General features: G+C 41.8%; 1 protein-coding gene and 1 long non-coding RNA gene across 2 annotated transcripts in view; one reads left to right on the forward strand and one right to left on the reverse strand.

The window, feature by feature from the left end:
- Positions 1-344: 344 nt before the first annotated feature.
- On the reverse strand, positions 345-23179 carry LOC107079878 (uncharacterized). Its single transcript, XM_015367147.2, has 7 exons — positions 23028-23179; positions 18179-18333; positions 15363-15505; positions 11765-11911; positions 9399-9545; positions 7875-8043; positions 345-2198 (listed from the first exon to the last, which is right to left on the reverse strand). Exons 1-7 carry the CDS (start codon positions 23133-23135, stop codon positions 1907-1909), a joined length of 1161 nt encoding a protein of 386 aa, XP_015222633.2. The 5' UTR covers positions 23136-23179; the 3' UTR covers positions 345-1906.
- Positions 15486-24262, forward strand: part of LOC107079879 (uncharacterized) — a 33734-nt gene continuing 24957 nt past the window's right edge. The window contains exon 1 of the long non-coding RNA XR_001480785.2: positions 15486-16253. This is a non-coding gene — a long non-coding RNA (uncharacterized lncRNA). The remainder of the gene's footprint in view (positions 16254-24262) is intronic.

Raw genomic sequence — 24262 nt, forward strand, 5'->3', positions numbered from 1 at the left:
CTGCTTGGTGTGCATTCTGTTGTGTTCAGCGGAATCCTTATTATTTCCGCCAGTCATCAAATTTCACTAAACTGAAGAATTCTGCTTACTGACTTGCTTCGTTGGGACCATATGACTCCATACTCACCTGGACACTTTGACACAGGACTGGATTTGACATTTTACCGAGAGTTTGCTGTCCTTCTTTAATTAATAATTGCCCAACCGCTAGAGAGAAGGTCATATTCTGTGTTGCATTTTTAGGAACAGCAAGGGTGTTTCACTTCTGAAGTGACAGGTGCATGATTTAATTTCTAACGTGCTTGTAATAGCCTTTCAGAATTAACATTCTTGGAATTTTTGCAAATCATATTATCTTTATTTTTCAGGATACCCATATAATTGATTTGATGTTCTGTTGATAAATATATACAAAAACTGTAAAGACCGCAATACATCTGTAATACTGACCACTTCATCGCCATTCCTCCTGTCTGACATTTAGGCAGGAGAATCACTGCAAGACAATACAATTTTGGACACTATTTTAAAAGAAATTAGTTCTACCTTTTTAGTGGCACAAAAAAGTGTTGCTAAAATTGTCTTTGTACACAGTGAAGGAACAGAATTCAAATGCTGTGTGTTTTCAAATAACACACGCAGTATATTGTAAAAATCTATCCTATGTGTATGAAACATAATTTCTGTAGTTGAAATAAGTCTGGTCATATGTGTTTTGTGGAGATATACAATTTATCGCCTTGTCAGTCACTTAACTAGAACCAAGACAAACAAAAACGCAAAGTAGCAAAATCCACATCCAGGCCAAAGTTAATCTAAATACATTTTAGTAAAATAATTCATTCACATTTTCTTACTCATGCTGAATTTGGTCCTGTTTAAAAGAAAATCAAGACCAGAAGGAAGTTTGCTATTTGATTTGAAGTGGTTTTCCTTTGCTTGGGCTCATGTTTCAATTTGACTATCACATGATTTCATTCAAAACCAAGTTTGCAACTTTCTGGCAGTTGACATGAATTAAACAAAAACACAGTTTTCTCTCTCCCTCTCCCACTTAAGCAAGGTTTAGTGTCTGAGGTTCTTTCACAACAGGTCTGAAGACTTGGAAGGTTTTTTTTTTCCTTTTAAGGCTGAGAAGGTTGTTCATAGAACAAGTGAAAGCAAAGCAATGATAACAACAACAAAAATGGGCATTTCTTCTTACAAGGCTGAGAAAGCGATAGTGATGCTTTAAATTCTATCAATTCAATGCTTCAATTCATTAATGCTTCAATACAGCAAAACATAAAGAAATTCATCCCCAAAAAACATGAAGAGAGTATAAAAAAAGCACCAAAACCACTTAGAAAATTCACACGGATAATCTTCTGACGCAGCTTCCAAACAGCACAGCGAAACAAGCAAGTTTCTCCAACATTCTCTGAAACCCGTTATCAGGCCAGAATAAATAGAAAATTGCATGAAAACTGCCGTTTTTGAACTTGACCTTGTCTTTCGGCAAATCCTACATGCAAAGTCTTGTAACAGCGTGACAGCTGATCATCAGAAACCAATTTGGAATCACACAGTAAGAGAGGGCGAGGGCTAGTGTCGGGTTGATGAATATGTATTTTCTGCAAAACTTGCCGTCCTGGGTGTACGATCGATTGCTCGCAGATAGTATACTGTCTTTGTTTCTTGGGCTCCATCTTGGCCTAGCCTGAAGGTCTTGGTAGTCTTTGATTTGATGTTCCACAGTCCAGGAGAAAGGATGTCTCTTTCATAGTCATTATTTTTAGGCGGGCATGCCATGCTCTTGTCACCTGTGTGGCACGACATCTCATTCGGCTTAGCTCCTCCTTCTGCAGAGCTCTGCTGTCCTGGCGTGGAGTAGGACCTGCTCATCCTATTCCCGAACTGTGGAGCTTCACCACAATGTTCCCTTTTCCAAGGGACATTTTGTGGTGGAGTCAGATGGTTCCAAAAGCACAGTGGCAGCTGGGAGATATCTTTTAATGGGCATGGGCTTCCTCCTACGGGTGTAAACCATCGGAGAGCAATTTCTGGATTGATCCAGACTGGCACGCGTGCTAGGGGCACTGCCTTTCGTCTGCTTCATGAATTCCCTGCTCCTGTCTCTGCTCGAACGGAGGACAGGGGGATGAGTCATCCCGCTGGCATCCTGGGGTTCCAGTTGTCCAGTTCTCTCGATCTGATGCCTGTATGAGAAAGAGAAATAGTTCCCCACAAAATAATACTAAAAACAAAATACAACTAAATGGGATATTTGAACTAGAGAATAGAACAGATGATGCATAAAAATAGTCTCGGCTTCATGCATATTCATGGAAAATCATGATGATAAATATGTTGCACAAGCCTGAAAGATCTTAGTTTTGCAATTGCCACTACACACAACACAGTTGGATTATGTTGGCTATTTTTCGTTGGATACTTTCTGGCCTGGCTCTTAGTAACTTTTATCAAACAGGATATTTCCAAAAAAGGTTTCTATTTCATAGACTTCATATTTGGGAATGGTCACTTATTAACGAACAGGGTTCCTTCTGAGTGGGAGAATAAGGCGCTGCTCATGCATTCTCTGATAAGACCACCTGTTGGAACTACCTGTCATTTCACACGTCACTGCACAGTGACAATAAAGCAGAATCAGCACTGTAGACAATAAAGCAGAATCAGCACTGTATTGCTGACCAACTCAGGGTCACTGGAACCAGTTTTGTGCTGCTGTTTGAGGGCACATCAGTCTCAATCAGTTCATGACAATTCATCAGGTTCAACTGAATTGCTCTCTGCGAGTACACATTGCCCTGCATTGTTTAACAAATATTTTTACATCCTGATGTTTACCGAAACTGCATAGAATCTACCGTAGCGCTAGCTCAAGTAGAAAATGTCCTACTTACAGGAAAAGAAGAAAGTCATGATCTCAAAGTACATAATTGTAACGCTCTTTACTAAGTGTTGCTTGAAGACACAGATGTTGGGGTCTGTATACCAACAGAATATAGCCAAACATGGTTGGAAACAATAGCTATTTTGATCACAGATTAGAAAGAGTTCAATCAGTCGGCCACGATAATCTCTCTCTTGAGTGCACACACACTTCAAGATCTGTGAGTTATTAACGCTAAGAGGGATTGAAAGCCCAGAGGGGGCAAACAGGATTGTTTTTGAATGTTCTGAGCTAGATGGAGTGAGAGAATGTGTTCACAGTTTTGCCTTTTTGCCAGAAAGGAGGCAGAAATTCACAGCTATGTCTTAGAACTCAATCTGCAGTGATAGTGGTGAAAAGATCTCTGGCAGGTACACGAATGGGCCAATATTGAGATATCCAAAAGCAAGCGTGTCACAGATGTCGGAAGGGCATGCCGTGGAATGACAAGGAGAGCAGTGGAGACCCTGTGCGTAGAGGCAAAAGGGGCAACATGGAGGTTAGCCCAGGCTCAGGGGGTCGGACGATGTCTGTATAGAAACCTAGGCTCTCAGGCCACGGTCGTGGGGTGACCTGGTGCTAGGCGGGTCTCACGACATCCGTACCCTCAATGCTGAGCCAGGAGCAGAGCAGACGCAGGAAGTAAATAGGCTACACAACAAGACACACTGGAAAGGCATGAATAATCACAGGGAACTAGGAACAGGACAGAAGAAGAGCGCCCTCTAGGTGTACAGGGTGTGACAAGTGCATATTGCAGCATGCACGCTAATATTAAACATCCCTGGAACATAAAGCAGTATTTATAGATCTGAGAGATTTTGATCATTTTTACAAGCATAATTGAATCATTTTACCATGGGGTATTAACTGTTAAATGTGGTGAGAATCAGCATGATATGGTACACCCTGGATGGGATGCCAGTCTGTTGCAGATTAGACACAGACACACACACTCACACCAGGGACAATTTTTCAGAAGCCAATCAACCAGCCAGAATGTCTTTGGACAGTGAGAGGAATCTGGAAAACCACAGCACCTGAAGGAAACATGCAGACTCCACACAGACAGCACCCCACGTCTGGAATGGGGGGTCACGGTGTTGTGAGGCGGCAGTGTTAACCACTGTGCGGCCCCCGAATAATATCTCATGAGCAATTATATGAGTTTGAATCTTTTTCGCTTGCATCGTGCTGATATAATCAAATACTGAATACCAAAATTTCAAAGCCATCATGTCCCATAAATCTTTAAAGTAACACATGCATGCGTAATGGGAAACATTTGTAGAATACATCAGAACACACTTCTTTTCATGTTGGGATCCTTCGTAAAGCATCTCGGTTGCAGTCATGTATCAATATGCTACTTCCAGACAGAGCAGGACAGGATCAACTGGCTCCTCTGTTTGGTAACCTTCCCTATACCTGCGATTTCTTTGTTTTCTTTCTGTTGCCATAAAATTGAGACTTATTTCCCAACGGGCCCTGTAGAGACTCGAGTGCACATTTGACACCCACATGCAGCATATATTAGATCCGGCTGTGCAACACTGCTTTCACTTTGGGGCTAAATTTAGTCCGTTTAAGGGCGATTCCTGTCGCATTTACAAAGAACCTGGAATCCAGATCTCGGGCTTTCCGCAGCTCATTTGTGATCAAATAAAAGTTTTTAATCTGTTTAGTGGTTTTCATTGTGCAAAAAAAAAAAAAACGGACAGTATTTTCTATTCATTTTAGGAGTTTAGGTACCAGGGAAATAGATACTTTAAAATAATACCCACGATTTCACATTTAATGCCCATAGAAGACCACTGGAAATCAAGTTCCTCTGTTCAGACAAAGTCATATCTCTGACCCTTACAGAAACCACCAATATCAAAACTCTGGGGAAGTGTACAATATATAGCTTTTATCACTGGTACTTCCAGTTGGAAATAATTGCAATTCCATTCACTATTTTAGCATGCATCCATCTTCTAACTGCTTCAGCAAATTGGGGGTCGTGGGGGAGTCGGATCCTACCCCAGCAAGCAACGGGCACAAAGTGGGACAGGATGCCAGTCCATTGCAGTGCAGACAAATACAGACACCACTCCAATTTTCCCAGAAGCCGATTAACCAACTACTATGTGTTCGGACTGTGGGGAGAAACCAATGCGAACACAGGGAGAACATAGACTCCACACAGACAGCACCCCAGGTCCAGAATGGGATCAGCACGTCTTTTGAATAAGTATCACCTCTGGTCTTTACAGAAATCGGTTTATAGTCAACTACCAACCTCACCAAAACCAGCAAATCTGTACTGTGAGTAAGACACTTGATACTTTCTAATTCATTTACATTCCTCAACTCTTTTTGAGATGAAAGGAGATGATATTTCTAAAAAAAGACTGAGTGAATTAAACAAACAAGCAAACCATAGGTACAATTATACGTTAACCAGAACATAAAGCATCCACATCAAAAGCCATTTCTCCTCCACACTGAGAACACAAATAGACCCTTTCCATCGATGGAGCAGAAACAAAGATCACGGCAATTATTTGGTCCGAAGACTGAAATCACTCTGCACCATAATCCTTCATTTGTAGGAAAGCCTTCATTTTATAACGTTTTATTTAAAACATGTAGAATAATGTGCTACCATGATTAAATTACAGTATATCTACAATCAAATAACATTTTAATGTAAAACACTACTGTGACAGCAGGCTTTAAAATTTTTTGCCAACATTTAGCAGCAGAAAAATACTTTTGGAATCAGTCCACTTTTCCCCCATTTAATCAGTGGCCTTCAGTGGCAACTCATTCCGATCACAGCCTTTGGAGCAGCTGAGCTACAGTACCAGCAGCTTAAAGCCTGATCATCACGGAGAGGCTGGGTCTGGATATCGGAGGTGTGACCACAAAATCCAAATCACCATCCAGGTGCAGCACAATAGGATATCGTGCATTATTTGGGGATGAAAACCTAAAATTTGAGCTGGGACTTCACCTCATTGTAGTGGTGAAATATGAAAACAGGAGTTCATTTAAATCCCCCCCTTTAAGAAGCATTAAAGAGAGATTTTGGTTGTGGCTATTTTTTATGTACCGTTTTGTAACATACCGTCTTACATTGTGTGGTTCAGTCTGTTCTACTGCGGATGTCCTCAGAGAACGGGGCAAATAACTATTCCACCCTACATGTGGCAATAAATTCCTCTACTCTACTATTTAAATCTGCAGTTGGATAAAATATCTACTGCAGTCTTTGGATATGTGTTTGGATTCAGCTGCTGTTTACATACTTAGTTTGTTTTGTGTGTGTACCCAGAGGCTCTGGAACAGATACTGCATGACAGCCAGCAACTTGTGTTAGATTTACTGGAAGGGCTGGTCTTTTCCTTCGATCTGCTCCTCGTTCCTGGTCCATTTGTTTTCGATTCTCTGTAATTGCTATTCATTCCTTCTCCAGATGCACAACGGCAATATAAATTTCCATAATGGCTGAGAGCCCAAGGTTTAAGAGCTGGCAGGGTGACCATGTCAGTATATCGTAGGATTTTATGATGAGGTGATCAGAGGCACTGTCAGGCGATGGCTGTGCTGTAGGATAGAGCTGTGATATAATAAATGCTGAATTCTGTTCCAGCAAATGCTGTAGCCCTTGGGTCCCAAGAGCATCCCATGCTTAGGAGATCTGCAGAAAATAATCTATTTTCAATCTATGTGTAATCATACACATCATCATGTATTGAAAGCCATCATCTGTCCTTTTTTGTGTGTCTTTTTCCTGTGAGACACAGTGTGAGTAAAGTAAGGGAGGGTATTTATTTCTCCCCATTGTTGCATACTTTTATGAGATCAATGAAATTGTGGTACTAGTAGTGGCGAGGAAGACGAAAACAATTTGCTTTCAGCTGTAATTGATTCCAGGTCCTTTGTGCAGGACTTACTCTGCTCACCTACACACAGACAGTTAAAACTTGGTTTTGTAAGCATGGAATTATCCAATATCCAATATAGGATCATGGGCCAATCAGAGCCTATCCCAGCAAGCAATGGGCACAAGGCAAGATATATCCTGGACAGGATGCCAATCCATCACAGGGCGCACACAGACATGAACACAAGACAGGCTGCTTTTCCCAAGAGCTAATTAATGTTTCTGGACTGTGGGTGCAAACTAGAACACCAAAGAGAACCCCATGCAAACACAAGCCCCACACAGATGGCACCCCAGTTCCAGAATTGGACCCAGGTTTCCAGCGACTTAGATTCTATTCATTTGATGTTGAGAGTGCTCTGTTACTGCCTGAGGATTTGTGTCTCAGTGTTAAGGGAATATGAAATGGGGACTGGAAGCAGTAATCTGAGTTTCAAAGGCAATTTGCTCAATAAAAGACAACAACAATAATGTACACAGTAGCCATCCATTAATTGTGCCTCAGCCTCTCCCTTACTTCAACACATGACAAAATATTAACCCTAAATATACCATAGTAATAGCGTGTTGTCAGGGTGGCAGTGAGGCATGATGGGTAGCGCTCTGGTCTAATAGGTGTGTTATGTCGTCAGATCCCAGTGGGAGACACGGCCGCTGTACCTCAGAGGAAGGCACTATACCCATGTTACTCCACCAGGCCTTGCCAGTATAAATGAGTTCCAATTTAAACTACTTTCAGTTGCTTCGGATACACATGTCAGCCAAAAACATCTGCTGATAATGATGTCAATTCTGTGTTGACCAAGTCCCCCTCTCTCTTTTTCTCTCTTAAATATATCCACTCTTCGGTGGGAGAGGTGCAAGTAGGTTCTTATGAATTAATATTTCTTTGGACAGAATTCGGAGAGGCAGGACTATGAACGTTCTTCCCCTCTACCCAATTGGAGTTTGTTTACAGCTTCTCGTGGTGCTCTGATACCTAAAACATACACCTCATTAAAATACCTCCCTTCTTCCTCCTCGTCATCTTCCTCCTCATATTTTGTAGAGGGCAAGTAGAGGTGCAGTATGCCTGCAGCAGGTGTCTCTCTGGAGTCCCCATCAGCGTCTCTGGATTCCTTGTGTTGAACCATATCTGTTTCTGGAGGCTGGCTTGCAATTCTTCCCACATGTGCTGATGATCGACACAGACCGAGGGTTGAATCACAAAAAAAAGAAAATGACAGACTGGTCAATATGACAGAAACACGCTGCCAGTGTCATCGACAGGATTTTGATATTACCATGAGCTGGCTCTACTGTGATGAGCTCTGTGTCTTTTCTGTTTCTGATAATTGAGCAACACCCCCCTGCTATTTGTTTCTTGTGCGTTTTGTCAAATGGTTTGTGATTTGTTTCTTTTTTTGCAGCACGCCTGTTCAACACGGATGGGTTTTCTCCTGGGACAGCGCCTCAACACGACACTTTGCCTTTGAGGAACTTGAATCAGATATTTACACCAGATAATTCAAGCAGGTTGTGCAACTGGTATTGTTTGATAGACGTATTCTGACAAAGGGACAGGACGTGACATTCAGTAGAGTCATATAAGATGTTAACCTCTCCAGTCCATCCTAGCACTCCTGCAGTGACTGCCTGTTATTTCTGTCACCCTTCAGCCAGATGTTACACAGTGCTTCACTGGCATATGGAAGTCCTGTTTCTCAAGTCACATCTGGCGTGCCATTGATGTACTGTAAGGCCTTTCTAAAAGCTGTGATATGATTATTTGCTTTTGTGAAGCACAGAAGTTTGTTGACTTCTGGAACGGTCCATTGTCCTTGTTTGTTAAACAGGTATCAGTGGAGCAAGGATGATGATGTTTGATCAAGGCATCTAGAAACACACCTTGAAACATTTTGAAGGACAGCGATGGAGAGAGATCATTCCTTGACTGATTAACATTACAAATACTGCGTTACCTTTCTTTTTGTCTGTTTGTTTTTGGAATTAAGTAGTATAAATTTAACAGTTCTTTGACAGTGACCACACTCTTTACAAAGCTCCTTCTGCTCAAATCCTGTGTGCTCCACCTGCTATATTTTCTTTTGTACCTGTTCTTTGACTCAGTCAGATTTCCAGTTTTGTCCAAAAGCAGTTTTGCTATGTGCAAAAGTTTAAGAATCACCAAGCTGTTTGCTTCACCGTGGGCTCCCACACAAGAGTTCTCAGAGGGACTTTAGAGAACAGCCTACTTTACATTTAGGGTAACACCATCCCCATTATTACATTCCCCAAAACATTTCACTCGCCCAGTTAAGAGTAAACATTGTAGAAGTTTGTTTCTGTGGAGCAGCTAATGAGACGACTCAATCTAATTAGGAACAGATCATCATATGTTGCCCATATACCAGGAACCGCAACCAGTGATCAAGAAAGGAGATTTAAATTATGTTCTTAAAAGTGCAAAGGTTTACATGGATATAGGGTCTTTTTGGAAAGATCTGCCTTGTACCCGTTATGAGCAGACAATTCAAGAACCTCTTTTACCTTGGTCGACATTGAGCCCATCTTTAAGCTGTAGGGAAGACTCCTCTCCTGGTGCAGCTCCTCCTGCCATCTTGTGAAGAAGCCCCACTGCTCTCGGGACCCTGGCACTGTGCGGTCTCTCCTGCAGACGGCAGCGAAACCCCTGGACTGGCAGAGATAAGAGCCGCAATCCGGATCATAACTGGTCCTTTTCTTCTTTCAAGAACAAGTTCTTCAGATGAATGGCTCTGCACCCATGGGTTGAGGTGGGGAACACTTGAAAAGATAGTGTTCCCTCTTGTCTGCGATCACCTGTTTTCAGCAACCCTGGTCTTTTAGCGACCCAACCCTTCAGAGCTTATGGGCACATTCAATCATTGCCTAAAGATCATGCTAGTAAAAACAATGATCGCTTCAGCTTTTGCCAACGTAGTGCGAGCTGCAAATTGAAATGGGTCGGAAAACGTCCGCGGGAGCTGGGAATGTCCCTTTGCTTTAATGCGCGCGGTTTGTACAAGGCAGCGGGGCTGTGATGTATGACTGATCGATGGAAGACGAGCACCGGTTGTGCGAAACCTGTTGAAGATGGTGGAGTCGGTGTGAAACAGATGAGCGAGATGCGTCCTCGCCAAACAGAGGCGATAAACAACACAGCAGACTTGGAACACATGGCGCCGCGTCAACAAAACACAGCAGCACGAGTTTCGAGCATTCAAAGCCCAAATCTCCTCATTTCAATTTTTTGCAAAAGAACACCCAGTAATAACGCTGCTGTACAAAAGAACGAAAAAAAAACCACATTTTTTAATTGTGAATGGCGTCTCGCTATTGGAATCTGTCCGCTCTGCTTGTGATCAGCGACAGGAGACTGTAGTAAATATGCTCCAAGGACTGGTGCTGGGAAGTGGAGGGGTGGCTGTGTTGTCACCCTCTCTCGCATATCAAAAGGCCGTTTCAAGTAGTGAAACGTGAGAGGGAACAGACAGTTAAGTGTTGACACACCATCTCCAGATGGCAAGAGCTGTTCGAAATGACAGTAATTAAGAATTGGGGGAACTGCATTTTCAACCATATACAGTACATCAACGCCACAATTACACTTTTATATTCTTTATGGGGTAGTCATTTCAAGGTCTACTTGTCTTTGCGTTTTAAAGTTTTCTCACTCGAGGATCTTAATTAAAACGTCCCTTATTCCAGACAGTAAAGAAATAAAAACCAGTTTTGAAGTAACTGGCAGTAACTGACAACTTGAGGATTATTGAAGGAAGGAGGCGAAGACAGGTGGCCTGGTGTTGAAGTGTTTTGCACTGCTGCCTCATAACTCTTGGGCCTGGTTTTGATTCTGGGCTGGGGTGTTTTATGTGTGGCATATGAATGTTCCAATTTTCCTCTCACTTCCCATAGACATAAAGACCTGCTGACTTGATTAAAAGGTGTCTTTGAATGTTCCTTGTGTTATTTTGTGTGTGTTTTCCTTTTGATGGACTGGTATCTTGTCCAGAGTGTAGTTCTGCCTTGTGCCCAGAGGCTTCCAAGATAGACTTCACTTTCTCAAAACGCTTTCCCAGAAACAAGCAGCTTTAAACTGAATGGTCAGCATACTTGGGAGTGATTTCTTTTTGGCTAACCCGCAGCAGAGGTCTAAGGTCTTCAGAACCAGCTCCCCTGGTCAGGGATATAATAATTTTTTTGTTAATGGTAACTTTTGTTTTGATACAGACTAAGCTTTGATACAGTGAACCGCAAACTTCCCATCAGCTTAGTCATCCGTTCCTATTTTCTGTGTTTTCCCATCCATTAGTGAAAACCTAGGACCATCCTTCCAATGTAATTGAGTTCATAATTACCATGTGGTGACTTTCTATAACCTAGAGTGGAGCACGTGCTTGTATTGCACATTAACACAGTGGCAGGATTGTCCCGATTACTCACGATTTAAAACAAACGTGGTGTTGATTAAAGTTTTAGATCCTTAACTCTTTTGTTGCTTAACTGTTTGCATCAGAGTTTGACTGGCTCCCAAAAATAGTACAACGCTCAACAGGGCTTCAGAAAACAGCCTGCTGGATGAGTAAGGTAACATCAAGCCCTTGGCAGATACATTTTTAGACTTCCAAAAACATTTTCACTCTCCTGATTAGGGGTGACCTGTGTGGAAGGTTTTTTTTACTTTAGTTTCTGTGGAGCAGCTAATGAGACGAGTCAATCTAAATAGGAACAGATCATCATATCCTGCTCATATACCAGGAACTGCAACCAGTAATCAAGAAAGGAGATGTAAATTATGCTCTTAAAAGTGCAAAGGTTTACATGGATATAGGGTCTTTTTTGGAAAGATCTGCCTTGTACCCGTTATGAGCAGACAGTTCAAGAACCTCTTTTACCTTGGTCGACATTGAGCCCATCTTTAAGCTGTAGGGAAGACTCCTCTCCTGGTGCAGCTCCTCCTGCCATCTTGTGAAGAAGCCCCACTCCCCTCGGGACCCTGGCACTGTGGGGTCTCTCCTGCAGATGGCAGCGAACCCCTCGTGCTAACAGACGTAAAAGGACAATGAAGATCATGTCTGGTTCTTTGGTTCTTTTGAAGACAAGGCCTTCAAAACAATGGTTCTGACTCCACCAGCTAAAGGTGAAGAACAGGGTGGAAATTACATGGTCAGTTCTTAAAGAAATGATATTGCCTTTGAGCTACACCTATTATCACCAACCCTGGTCCATCAGTGACCCAATCCTTCAGGAGTTATGGGCACCTTCAGTAATTGGCTAAGGATCCTGCTTATTTAATCAATTACATTTATACCAAACGTGGTTATTGTTTGTCCTGAATTCCTTTTATTATTCCTTTATTATTCCTTTTATTAACCTGTGCTCCAGTGCCTTGTATATTGTGGAGATTGCTGAAAAATCCTAGTATACAGAAATATTTGGACCAGAATTTCCAAACCAATGCCCCAGTATGGTTACTAAGGACACTTTGCAGTCCTTTAACATTCAACCAAGGTCCTGACTACACGAGGGACCCCATGATGTCCCAAAAGTACAGCTGTCACGTATTCTGAGGGAAAGGTCGGGAAAAAGACCCCGTGCGGCATCTGAGAGCGACAACTGAATTCCAAGGCGAACGCCATCCGAGTCGTGAGGCTAGTGCGAGGGCGGAGATCGGTTGCAAGGCCAATCGAGGAGTCGGGGGAAGTGTCACGGATGTCTGAAAAACGAGACGAACCGTGGAGAGACAGGAGAGCAAAAATGACCCTATGCGTAGCAGCGGAACGGGAAAAAGACCCGGGCTCGTGAGTGCAAAGTGTTCAGGAGTGTCGTATGCCCTCAGGTAGCGGACGTGGGGCGACCTGGTGCTAGGCGGGTCTCAGGACATCCGAACGTCAATACTGAGCCCGGGCGGAGTGCTAGACCCGGAAATATATAGCCCAAGGGAAAGAGACGGACCGGAAGGACAGCAAATAACCGGAAATGAGAGACAGGACAGAGCAGGAGCGCCCTCTGGCTGCAGAGGGCGTGACAGTAAGTCACTAACTGCACACGTAGCTCAGGCTGAGGGAACCTCGGTAGTGGGCGAGGACAGGTTGCAGAGTGGGAGTTTAAACTGACAAGGGGAGTGAATTCAATTAGTGAGTGATCAGCAGCTCGTGGGAATGCAACGCTGTCAGCGTTGCCCGCGTGCGGCTTGTGACAACAACCTGTCTTTCCTCAATTCAATTCAATTGGAGCAGTATTTTCTCGCTGGTACTGTTCTGCTTCTCCTTAAAGTATGAGAGTGAGGCATTTTTACATCTCAAGAGACTGCACTGTGAGTACTGAGTTTTGATATTGGCAGTGGATCTGCAGCATCCAACCACCCGATGACATACATTTGACCAAACTGCAGTTTCGAATGAATTATGTTTTATTTTTGTCTCTCATTGGATTTCTGTTTTAAGGGCCATTAGTTTTGCTGGCGGCTCTGAATTGATATTTTCAATAGGGGCTGAATCAATGTAATTGAGCAACACCATGTCCTAGAGGAGTGTAGCTGTGTTGTATGTTTAGAGCTCTATAAATGATAGAGTTGAGTGAAAACCAGCCAAGCATGGCTTCGTTTTATGGGTCGTAATGGGAGTCTGAAACAACACTGTGAGGATTTTCAGCATTTCTTGTATCTTTAGGATTGGATTTTTCTGACAGGCCTGGTGCTACTCGCCTAAAAAAACACATATACAATAATAGGTGGGAATCAATCCTCTGCTACAGGAGAAAAAAATGAAGAAGTATTTGGAAATGACCAAGAAAAATGAGACATACCCCATATGCCTTTTCACATGGGATCAACGTACCAGGTTAACAGTGTGAAAACATCCAAGCCTAGAGCCATAAGGCACTGTGCCCAGTGTGGAGACAGCAGGGACTGGATCTGTCTGCCATAGTGCTAATCTTCTGGGAGCTCCAGTGAACATGTGTACTTACCTAACTGTCTAAGGACTGAAGGAAAAAGAAAAACATATCGGCCAGCGTTTTGAAAGGGACAGCCGTGGGATTTCTAAATTCACTCATGGAACTAGATAGTTATTATTGCCGTGCTGTAATTACATCAAAAATCACTTCCCAAGATTCTTGTTTCAATTATTTTTTTTTTTACCCAGGGGTCTGAAAATAGTCTTACAGACCTCAAGTGTATTGTAGCCGAAACAAAAACGAAATGAAAAGGCACTTTTTTGTTTCTACTTTTATGTTAGTTTTACAGCTAAAGATGCAAAAAGGCATTTTCACAGTGAAGCAAATAATCTTCACAGAGATTCCCGAGAGCAGGGCAGCACCTGGCTGTTCTACAGATCATTTCCCACTACTTGGATCATCTGAAAAAAAATGATTCAAATTCCCAGAGGCTAAATTTGGTGCTGAATGATCTCTGAGGTATTATAAACACATGGGAGTCGGGGAGCACAGCTGAAGTTGCAAAAAAAGCTGCAAGTTTTCCTAAAAGAAATACAATTGGATCCACTGAGAGCAAATGAAAGGAAAGCTGTTTTTTGAAGGAAGCCAGAGTATGGGCTTCAACAACATGGCTCTGTATAGAAATTCAGTACCAGTTCAAACTGATAACCACGTTTTGAAGCACTTCAGATTTTTCTAATTATTTGGACCAAATCCATAATATTACCACTTGATGGACACGCCTGGAATGTTGTAGCTCACAACTCACCTTTCAATGGTGACATTGGGCACCTTGGTGTTGATGTTTTTTAAACCAATCAGTCTAAGTTATTTAGTCTTAATTTCACCCCAGGTCTCAAAATCATTGACGATGATCTAAACCAATGGGATATTCTCTATGTTGCGCATATCGCTGGCTGCCTTCCATGTGTTTAATTTCCTGGACCTACAGAACTCCTTGTGTGCTGATCCAATCACTCCACTGCTTTTGGCCAGACTTTGAATGAAGACTTACCTGGGTTAACATGAACCATACCGCCTAGGATCTCTATTACAGCCACACCTGGAGATCCTAAACTTGGTCTCTCTGTCTTCCCAGGAGCATCAAAGTCCTGACCTTTATTATTAGCTTTACCATAAAGAAGCCCAATTAAGAGATTCTCTTGGCAGCAGGCTTCTCCAAATTATGGTGATCCTGCTTACTAGATGAATGGAATGGCTGGCAATATTTCACAGCCTTGTTGAATACAGTACATGCCATATTATGTTCTGGAAGTTCTGACTCTTTCAGAGACCCATCTTCTTCAGTGGAGGTCCCTAACATTGTGGCCAGCAGGTGTACAGTATGAAATGCAGTCAATTTTCTGCTAACTACCAAACAGGGTGTATGGGCTGAATGGCATCCTCTTGATTGTAACCTTTCTTATGTACTTATGAGATGCTGTATGGATTTGCTCCTTTTACATGTAATGTATTCATACATTGCCTTGGATATATGCATTATTTAAACGACTGAATGAGGATCACAGCAGCAGCAATGATGATCATGTGTGTTACCAGTGAGGGGGGCGTCTGCTGTGTCTCTGGGGATCATGCTGGTTGTCACTGTTGCGCTCACTGGCCTCATGCCGACTCCTGTGGCTCTTCCTGACACCAGCATCTCTTCACTGCTCCCCTTCGGATCAGAGACGCGAGCTGAGCTGGGTGAGGAGAAGGGAGTTACTTTCCCAAGGTATTTATGTGACCGCAAAGAGACAGAATGGTGGAACTGTTTTTTTTTCCCCGAGGGGACATGAAGGCCGTAAGGTTTCCATTCACACGGGAGAAAATAAGACCGAAGTGAGTTCTTGACCTAGTCCTACCACATTTGAAGATCTTGCTAGAACACAGAGCAAGGGCTGAGGTTTTGTTTCTCACATTCCACTGTTTACAGCTCCAGTCCAAAACATTTGAAAAGCAAAGGAGTATGAAATGTCCTTCCTCCAGTTTTCCAGCTGTTCATCAGCATCACCTGTCTGAAAGTTTGCACGAACCCTCTCCTGTGGAAACACCTTCACAATGACTTGAAGAAAGGAGAGAATGAATTGAAACCTGGAATGACACCCGGCATCATTTAATCTATAGAACATACTGTGACTAAATGTGGGACAGAGGACATAAAGGGAATGTACTTCGGGCTTAGAGTGTTGAGACGCCTTTATCCTCTTTGACCCTGTCTCTTTAAAAAGTTGTAGTTTCCTCTGTGTAAGGGACATGGAAACTACACATCCCAACATGCCATTGGGACATGGCCTGCTCATTTCCTGTCTAATCAGCCTCACCTGTGAGGGATTAGCTGCCTGCTTGATGGCTTTAAAAGGGTGTGGCAAATACACATCGGGCTTTTTCGTTTGAGAAGGACCAGAGAGTTTTGGTGTTGACTTTTCTTGGATGGAAAAAAAGGACAGAGTGAGTAATATTGGAGGTTTTGGTGTTTGTTAAAGACTGTTTGTTTATATTATTATTGAATATATTAACCTGAGTGTGTTGAGGACAAAGCATTTTACTGGCTTTTCTTGGGAAGTGTAAGGTTGTGGTCTTGGTTGGTTGTGACCTGAGCACCCCTGAAAACATCACAATATGCTTGACAGTCCTGGTGTTAGGGCTGCCACATGGAGAGGTCAAGATCATGTGAGTGACTGTGGCTTATTGCAGAACTGTTTCTCAGTGCTACAGACTGTAATAAAGGAAATGAATGTGATGCAGGGGTCCATTCTGTTTAAAACAACTCTCCATGGGTTTCTCCCATACTTCTGCTAAAAGGGAAGATACAAATACTTTTGGCACTCAAGTGCTGCTGTGGGCTTCATGTCGTTAACAGTGGGCTGTCCAAATGAGACACTGGGCTTTTTACTGAGTGTACGTGGGGTCAGCTTTCTTACATCACTGCAAAGGGCCAGAGCCAAGAAAAGTAATGGGATAGTTCAACCCGAGAGTGAAGAGTTGCTTAGAACTAATGAAGTTAAGCACTGAGACAATGTAATGGTGCATTCATCTTCAATTAGTTATAAAGTTAAGATCATGATTTCACTGGCTAGGCATTGGAAGGGGTAGAAACAACTGGCTGTTGGTGAACACTAACTCCTGGCCTGTAAAGGCTGATGAGAGAATGTTGGCTGAGGCTGTTAGGCGTGGCCTTGATGCTTGCCAATCCTTACAAATTCCTTGAGAAAGCTTCAGCATCCTCCTCCTCTTAGTGTAACTGTCGGGGACTGAGCTTTTGTCCCGCAATTTCTTTTAAAATGGAGTTATTGCCAGTCGCAGCATGAGAATGTGGAATTCCAGCAACAAATGTAATAAGTTGTGTTATTTGCTGTATCACTGGGAGGTTCTAACAAGCAAAGGCTTAAAACTGCTGACTCAGGCTTATAGTTAATTGTGCTATGCATTTATTCATTGCTTACCCTTATATAGCACTTCTCTGGATGCTCCAGTATTAAATAATTGTCTGTGCTCACAGGGGGTTAACCTGTGATGGACTTACAAAACATTAAGGTGAAATCACTCTCCACTTGCCTGATGTTTACACTATCTGTATAACCCCCTTTTATGAGTTTCCTCATATTGGTTCAGAATTGTATTCAGTCAAAAACATCGGATTAAAAAGAGCTAGTGGGTCAGTAAGCTCAGCATGGCTCGGAAGATTTTTATACTTGAATCTTTCGGCTTTACTACCGATTATACTCCCACTTATTTCTGGGCCCTACTGTCTGTGTGGTAAAGATTGAAGTTCCTCCCTCAGCCTGGGTGTTGAGCTCTAGTGTTCAGGTGCTGGTCATGTCATTTGGTGACTTGTAGCTCACAAGTGGAATAGAGCCACCAGGGGTGTTTGGGATAGGTGTACCAGGGCACCCTGGGTTCTTGGCAAAACAGTCACAGGGCAACATGGTCCTCCTCCCATTGGATACAGCACTACTTTAAGGCACTGTGGGGCTTGTAGCACTTGTAGCAAGATGGGTGGTCAGGCTGGAGGAGAAGGGGCATCAGTCCTCATTCTCTTAGCGTAATGCAGGAGTCATTGCTGTGAGCCAAGATGTAAAGAAATACCTGGTGTGGCCAAATAAAGGACTATGTCTGACTGGATTTTGGTCTTCATGATTTGATGTTACGATGTTACCCAATACCACTGGACACCCATCATCAAACAAGTCTTTCCTGAATCATTTTATTGTGGTGGATTGCCTGTTAGACCACAAAACACAAGACATGACAAAATATAGACAAATTGGTTTGAAAATGCACATATAAGGTTTAGTACTCTGAAGCAATTTGACTTTTATATTGGATGAACTGCTTTTGTGAAACTGAGAGATCTGTGTACTGTGAGTACTCACCAGACTTTTTGGGGACTCCGAGTGCTCCATGTTCTTCTGCATTGTGGGTTCCTGGCAGACTGTGATCGAGGAGTGATTCCCATCATGTCTGACAGATCAGGGATGACCACATCCTTCACAGCCAGCTGAATCTGTGTCTTTTCAAACTGGTGCATCTGAATAGATGAAAGTCTCTATTTTACTGAAATAGCACAATAGGAAACAAACCACAACAGTAGTTGGTAACAAAGTGAAGTGAGTATAAAAATTCCCCAAAGACATGACTTGTTTAATCTGATGATAATGGGGGGCGGAGTGCAAGGTTTATTCAATATCTAAAAAGCACAGTTTTCTCCATTTTCTTTTGGTTGTGGTTAGGAAATGTCTCGGTAACAAATGTTTACGTTTAAAACTAGACAATATTTAGGTGAATCCTTTTCTTATTTAATACTTTAAAGATCAATGCTGTGACCTGGTGTGAACAGTTACAAATGGTTATTGGTGCTTGAAGTGTATAATCTAAAAGGACAAATTTGTACAAAAAAATAAAGAACTGGATTCAGACCAGGACTGTGTACTTTTGAGCCTTTAGCAAAATGACTGACTCCTCAAATCTGATTGATCAGAGCTCAGTGGCCTGTCGACTTTACTCGCTGCAGGTGAGTTTCATTACCAGTCGAACAGACTGAAGTTTGTAGTTCAGCTTTGGGAAGGTACAGTTTATGCAAGAGAATGTGCTTACAAAAAGAAAGTCTTGTTTTAAAGATTATATCCCCCAGATTGTGAAGGATATTTATTTATACTTTTACCCTGGTATAACCTTAGTTTAACTCGGACTTCCTAGAGATTTATCATTTACCACTGAGTCTATGAGCCCCTATACACAGAAGAGCAGGTGAAAACAGGATAAATTACTTCACTAGTCCAGATTGTACAAGCCCAGTGTGCGCTTTTGTCAGCACACTTGTGGCACTATTCATAAGGGAAGAGGATTTTTACTGACCAGTCTTGCCCCAAGGACAATGCCACCTACAGTGTAGTGACCTTGGTCGCGATAAGGAATTGGTTTTGGAAGCAAATGGTGCAGCAGGATACACTAATACAGTAATTGTATTTCATGAGATCATTTAGGAAATGTCGTAATACTAGAGATAAATAGTTTTAAGAAATATCAATTGTCAAATGTAGATTTCCCAAGCAGTCATCAATAATCAACAGATTCCATTCAAGAATGATTTTTAAATACAAGTTAAACTAGCCTCTGATACTTTTGCAAGTAGAAAACACTTTTTATAATTCTGTTTGCCACATTGTTTATAGAGGATATAAATAGCTGTCATGTTAAATTATTTAAAGAACTCCTTCCTCTTCAGTAACTCCTCCAGGGACCCTGATAAGTTTTCTTTTTTGCCTCCTAAGAATGAAAGGCCTGTGGCCCTACTGCTGTTGAGTGCTTTCAAGTTCAAATTCTCATGACCCTGTTTATCAAGGGGGAATCATATTTTTATACATTTTCCAGATTTCTTTGAGGTTTCAAATGAAAGGCACGATCTTCAAAAACGTGTGAAGATTCTTTGCAGGCCATTCCTGGCAAACAATCAAACTGAATTATTGACTGTTCACACTATATCCGAAGGGACCACATGCTTTAGGACAGATGGCGCTGAACTAATTTTGAGAACATTAGAAGGGATGCAGAGAAGAGGAGACCACTTGGGATATCTAACTTCTTTGATTGCCGTTAGTTAAATGGTCATCCATTCATTCTTGAAAGGCGTCAGGTTACTGACTTTGACAGTATGGCAGGGTAGCGTGTTTCAGACTCCCAAGCTCTTGAATAGATTTCCTCCCATTCTTGGTTTTTAAGTCCACTTCCCTTTGCTTTCCATTTGTGTCCTGTGGTTATTACATCGCTGATTCAGGAAAGTGCTCCAAAGTCAACCCAGTGGAGCCTGAGCCATGGAAGTCTTCTCTGTTGAAGGCTCTGTTCATGGCTAAAAATATTCAGCTCTGTCATCTCGTCAGTGAAGGAACCTCTTTTAAGTCTAGTAACGCCTTTCCTCACTCCTCTCTGAACCGAATCGTCAGTGGGGTTTGGGTGCAAGAGAGACCCTTCAAACTACAAAAGAAACCATGTAGCTGTTGAGCTTGAAGTGGATTTCACGCTTTCTCTGTATCAAAGCATATAATCTTCAAATGAGATGTGGGTATGTCGCTGACATGCTTAAGACTTGTACATATTGAGAGAGAAAGCGCTGAGTGAAACAGAGTACCTTGTCTTTGTTTGGAACTCAGAAATATGACCCTGTTCTTTTTCCTGTAAATCACAGCATGAAAGCAGACAGCCATATTCAATAACGGCTTTGAGTATTTTTCATTGGGAGGCAAAGGATTTCAACCATATAATTTTATATTATACTTTGTCTTCTGTCAGTATTTCTCCATATTTTATTTCTATGGACCCAGTGGTACTAGCATTTCGTTTCTTACATGTTCACACTTGTCTTTATTTTTGCTCTCTTGAGGTGAGGATTTATTAACTATTGAAATGCTGGATGGCATCAACAAAGGCAGCCTAATGGCCTTCAAAATTAAAGAACCTGAGGACGTATGTGGAAGTTGAGATGAATTGGTTTTACTGCCAAGAATATAGGTACTTCTTGATGCCCATAACTACAGGAGTCTGGAACAAGCTAAACTTGAATTTGATACTCTGGCATTCATCACGAAATGGCAAGATTAGATCCTCAAATAACTCCTCTACCATCAACCAAACAAGTTAGATAGGCGTAATGGTCTTTCATTGTTTGTATCGTTTCTTCTGTTCTTAGCTGTGGTGTGGGGGAAGACAGGTTATTTCCTGTCGTGATAATGTGTTTTGTGTGTTCTACAGAACAAACAGGACGGGGTTCAATCTGTGCAGTCAGTTTAGTAGAAGATCCGGGCTCCTGTAGTTCATTTTGATTACCTGTACACTGTAGCTCACTCACAAGGGAGGCGTTTAGCAGCTCAATACGTTTGAATCCTTTTTTGCATACCAGATATTGTATCGAACAACTTAACGGTAAAAGAGAATTATGAATGTTTTTTAAAGTCATCCTTTTTCCTGCCACATCCTTGACAAAAAAGTCTGCTGTTGAGGATTCCAAAAATAGCTAACATGATAATGCAAACCACACCATGTGGGCAATACAGCATAAGGTCCAGAAACATCTTACAGACAGACAACGGATATGTGAACTTTTATACTGTATATTTAATAAACATATACTTTACAGTACAGACACCTTGCTATTTTTAACTGGAATAGTATAATTCATCTTCTTTCCATTTAATTTCTCGGTGTTCCCTTTTTGTAATTCAGTTCAAGTTCACTGCAATTGCATAGGCAACATCACAGCATGTGGTGGGGACCATATGATAAGAGACGTGCCCCAGTTATAAAGTTTAGAGTAATTAGAAGCTTGGCCTGAATTTAGCAGCTTGACAGTTCTGTGTTCATAATGCAATAGATCTATGGTTTCCAACCTCTTGAACAGTTGTAGTCCCTGTGTAACTTCCAGGTGGTCTAGTAGACGTTATAAAGCAAAATTACCGACCTACCACACTCGCACTAATCTCTCCTCCTAAACACATGCGTTGCAGACTGTACAATTTCAGGACTTGGTAGCTGTAACCAAAAGTGATTTTAGTTGAACTTGCTTAGATGTGCACACACTTCAACATCAGGCTTTCAGAGCTATTTAAAAAGTGCCCGCCTGCAGTTCTCATCCAGGCGGCGTGATGAATGCCCAGACATCTTTGAAGTACAGCCACTAGCGATTTGCTGTGATTGCTTTCCCCCGCAAAATTATGAAGCAAGATAAATGTTTTACAAACTCATTCCAAACAGAATTACTAGGAGCTCCATGGAGAAATCAGGATAGCGACACAGATAGCGTCTGATTTTTTTGAGGGTAGAACTTCGTTGACTTTTTTCCCACTTTGGCTGCAGGTTTTTTTATGATTTGAGCCACATTGATCCGTTTGGTGAGGGCTTCTTAATAGGCAGCTTTTTGAAGACTTCATTGTTAGTTTTCAGAATTGTTCACAGTTGCCTTTATGCTGTCTTACTAAAATGGTGCTCTCTTTGGGGTGACGTGCAAAAGTCCTCTTGTACCGGTAGCTTACATATACTGCAACTGACATAAACTGGAGAAAATGGGTGGTTTCTAGGACGTCTATGAAAAATAGCACAGGTCAAAAGTCAAAGGGAGGGAGTTTGGAATTTAGCCAGTTCATTCTTTCAAACTAAAAAAATATATAGTTGCTTAGAACCTTAGTTTATTGCATCATCCTAAATGTAATTCTACTCGGGTTAAAGTTGCATCTCATCTTTAATATATGGAAGATATTCTCAGGCTTAAACTCCACGTTCTTTCCTCTAATCTCTAAATTCTGTCCTCTGAGATTATGCGGACTTCTATTCCAGACCACATATGTGGAACATTCTTTCCAATAAGTTAATAAATCTGGGAGAGTGTAAGAACTTTTCGGCAATTCTAACATTTCTGTGGATAGTTAACAATTAGCTGCCTAAGGCCAGCACTGTCTGCAATTTTCACATGAATTACACAAACTCATTTTATTCCACCTACCTGATGAGGGATTTGTGAATATAGTTAAACTCTCCTGTTTAAAACACCTCTTATTCTTTTAAATAGTCCAGAACAACTTCACAAACCTGAACTGTGCAGCACTGTCCCCGGTTCACACAGATACATTTTGCTGAAACTTTGAAGTAGTTCAGAGTAGAATGCATTGAATTCTTTGTGAGAGTTTCAGAACTAGCACTGTCTCCGTTCTCAAAACGGGTAAAGATAATTCCTACCTGTCTATATCTGGGATCCCTGTCTTTTGGGTTTGTCTCAGACAGAGCATTCCTGTTGCGATTCAAAAACAGGATCCACCTGCTCCTGGCCTCAATCTTGGGCTGCATTTCCCCCAGCCTGGTCTATGGTTTCTGTATAGCCTCTTGCTTCAGTGCAGTGAAGTTGAGCACAGCTAAGAAGTGTAATCAAATTACAAAGAGATGGGGTGGGGGGGGGGGAGAGGGAGAATGTTGATGTTGTCATGGTGACATTATGCAATCTCCTTTCCCTAAGCCTTGCAAGGTCTCCTCAGGTGTTTTTTTTTCCCCCCTTGCCAGTAAAATGTCAATAAAAACAATTTTCATAACAGCCATAACAAATCCAGCCAAAAACACATAATACATTACATAGATGAATAAATCTTCCACTTTTTTCAAACTTTATCCATAAAATGACATATCTGGGGCCAATAGTAGAGTTGAGGCTAGTAGCCGTACAAATATTAATGAATGCACTCCTTAATGGTCATAGGTAACAAATTCTGAAACATTGTATCATTCTGCCTAGTTTAGAATGAATTTGAAGGCTCAATTCAACATGGTCTTGAACTGAAATGGTAAATTGTCCTGTAATATGTAGGATTTATATCTGTCATATATAATCAATCAGACTGGCAGCGTGTTTAGACACTGACTAGGCTGACTAGGCAATGGACTGAAGGATCCGTTGTTGGAGAATAAAATCCAAGCCTTGGGAAAACTCGAAAGAAGGTCTTGGCCGACTGCTTCTCGAAACGTGTAAAAAAAGTACTGGGTGAGGATCTGTTTCCTACACTTAGGATCATGATCCAAATGAACTACTTTATATCTCAAAGGCTTTCATTAATAAATTAAGTGAGGCTGTGCCTTTAAGGCAAAGATCGTGGTGGCTGATTAATAGGGCATGACCAAAGTACTCTAATAGCCATATCATTGCAACTGGAACATGGACTGAACAGCTGTTTGGAACATTCCTCCTGCTTTGGAAATCTCGTTAATTTGGATTGAGTTGTCATGCCTAAGTGAAAGTGATAAGCCAGTATCTTAAACCATTGGCACTCCATTTGCCCTTGTTATTTAGGTTTTATTAGCATTTCCACAAAATTAAAAGAAATTTAATGACTACATGACTCCTTGTAAACATGAAGATGTGCAGTTCTGCAAGACTGTACTTTACTCAGTATCTATTTCTTAATGAGTAACTGTCTCGGCACTGT

Source organism: Lepisosteus oculatus, chromosome 24 (genome assembly GCF_040954835.1).
Source record: "Lepisosteus oculatus isolate fLepOcu1 chromosome 24, fLepOcu1.hap2, whole genome shotgun sequence".
Lineage (NCBI taxonomy): Eukaryota > Metazoa > Chordata > Actinopteri > Semionotiformes > Lepisosteidae > Lepisosteus > Lepisosteus oculatus.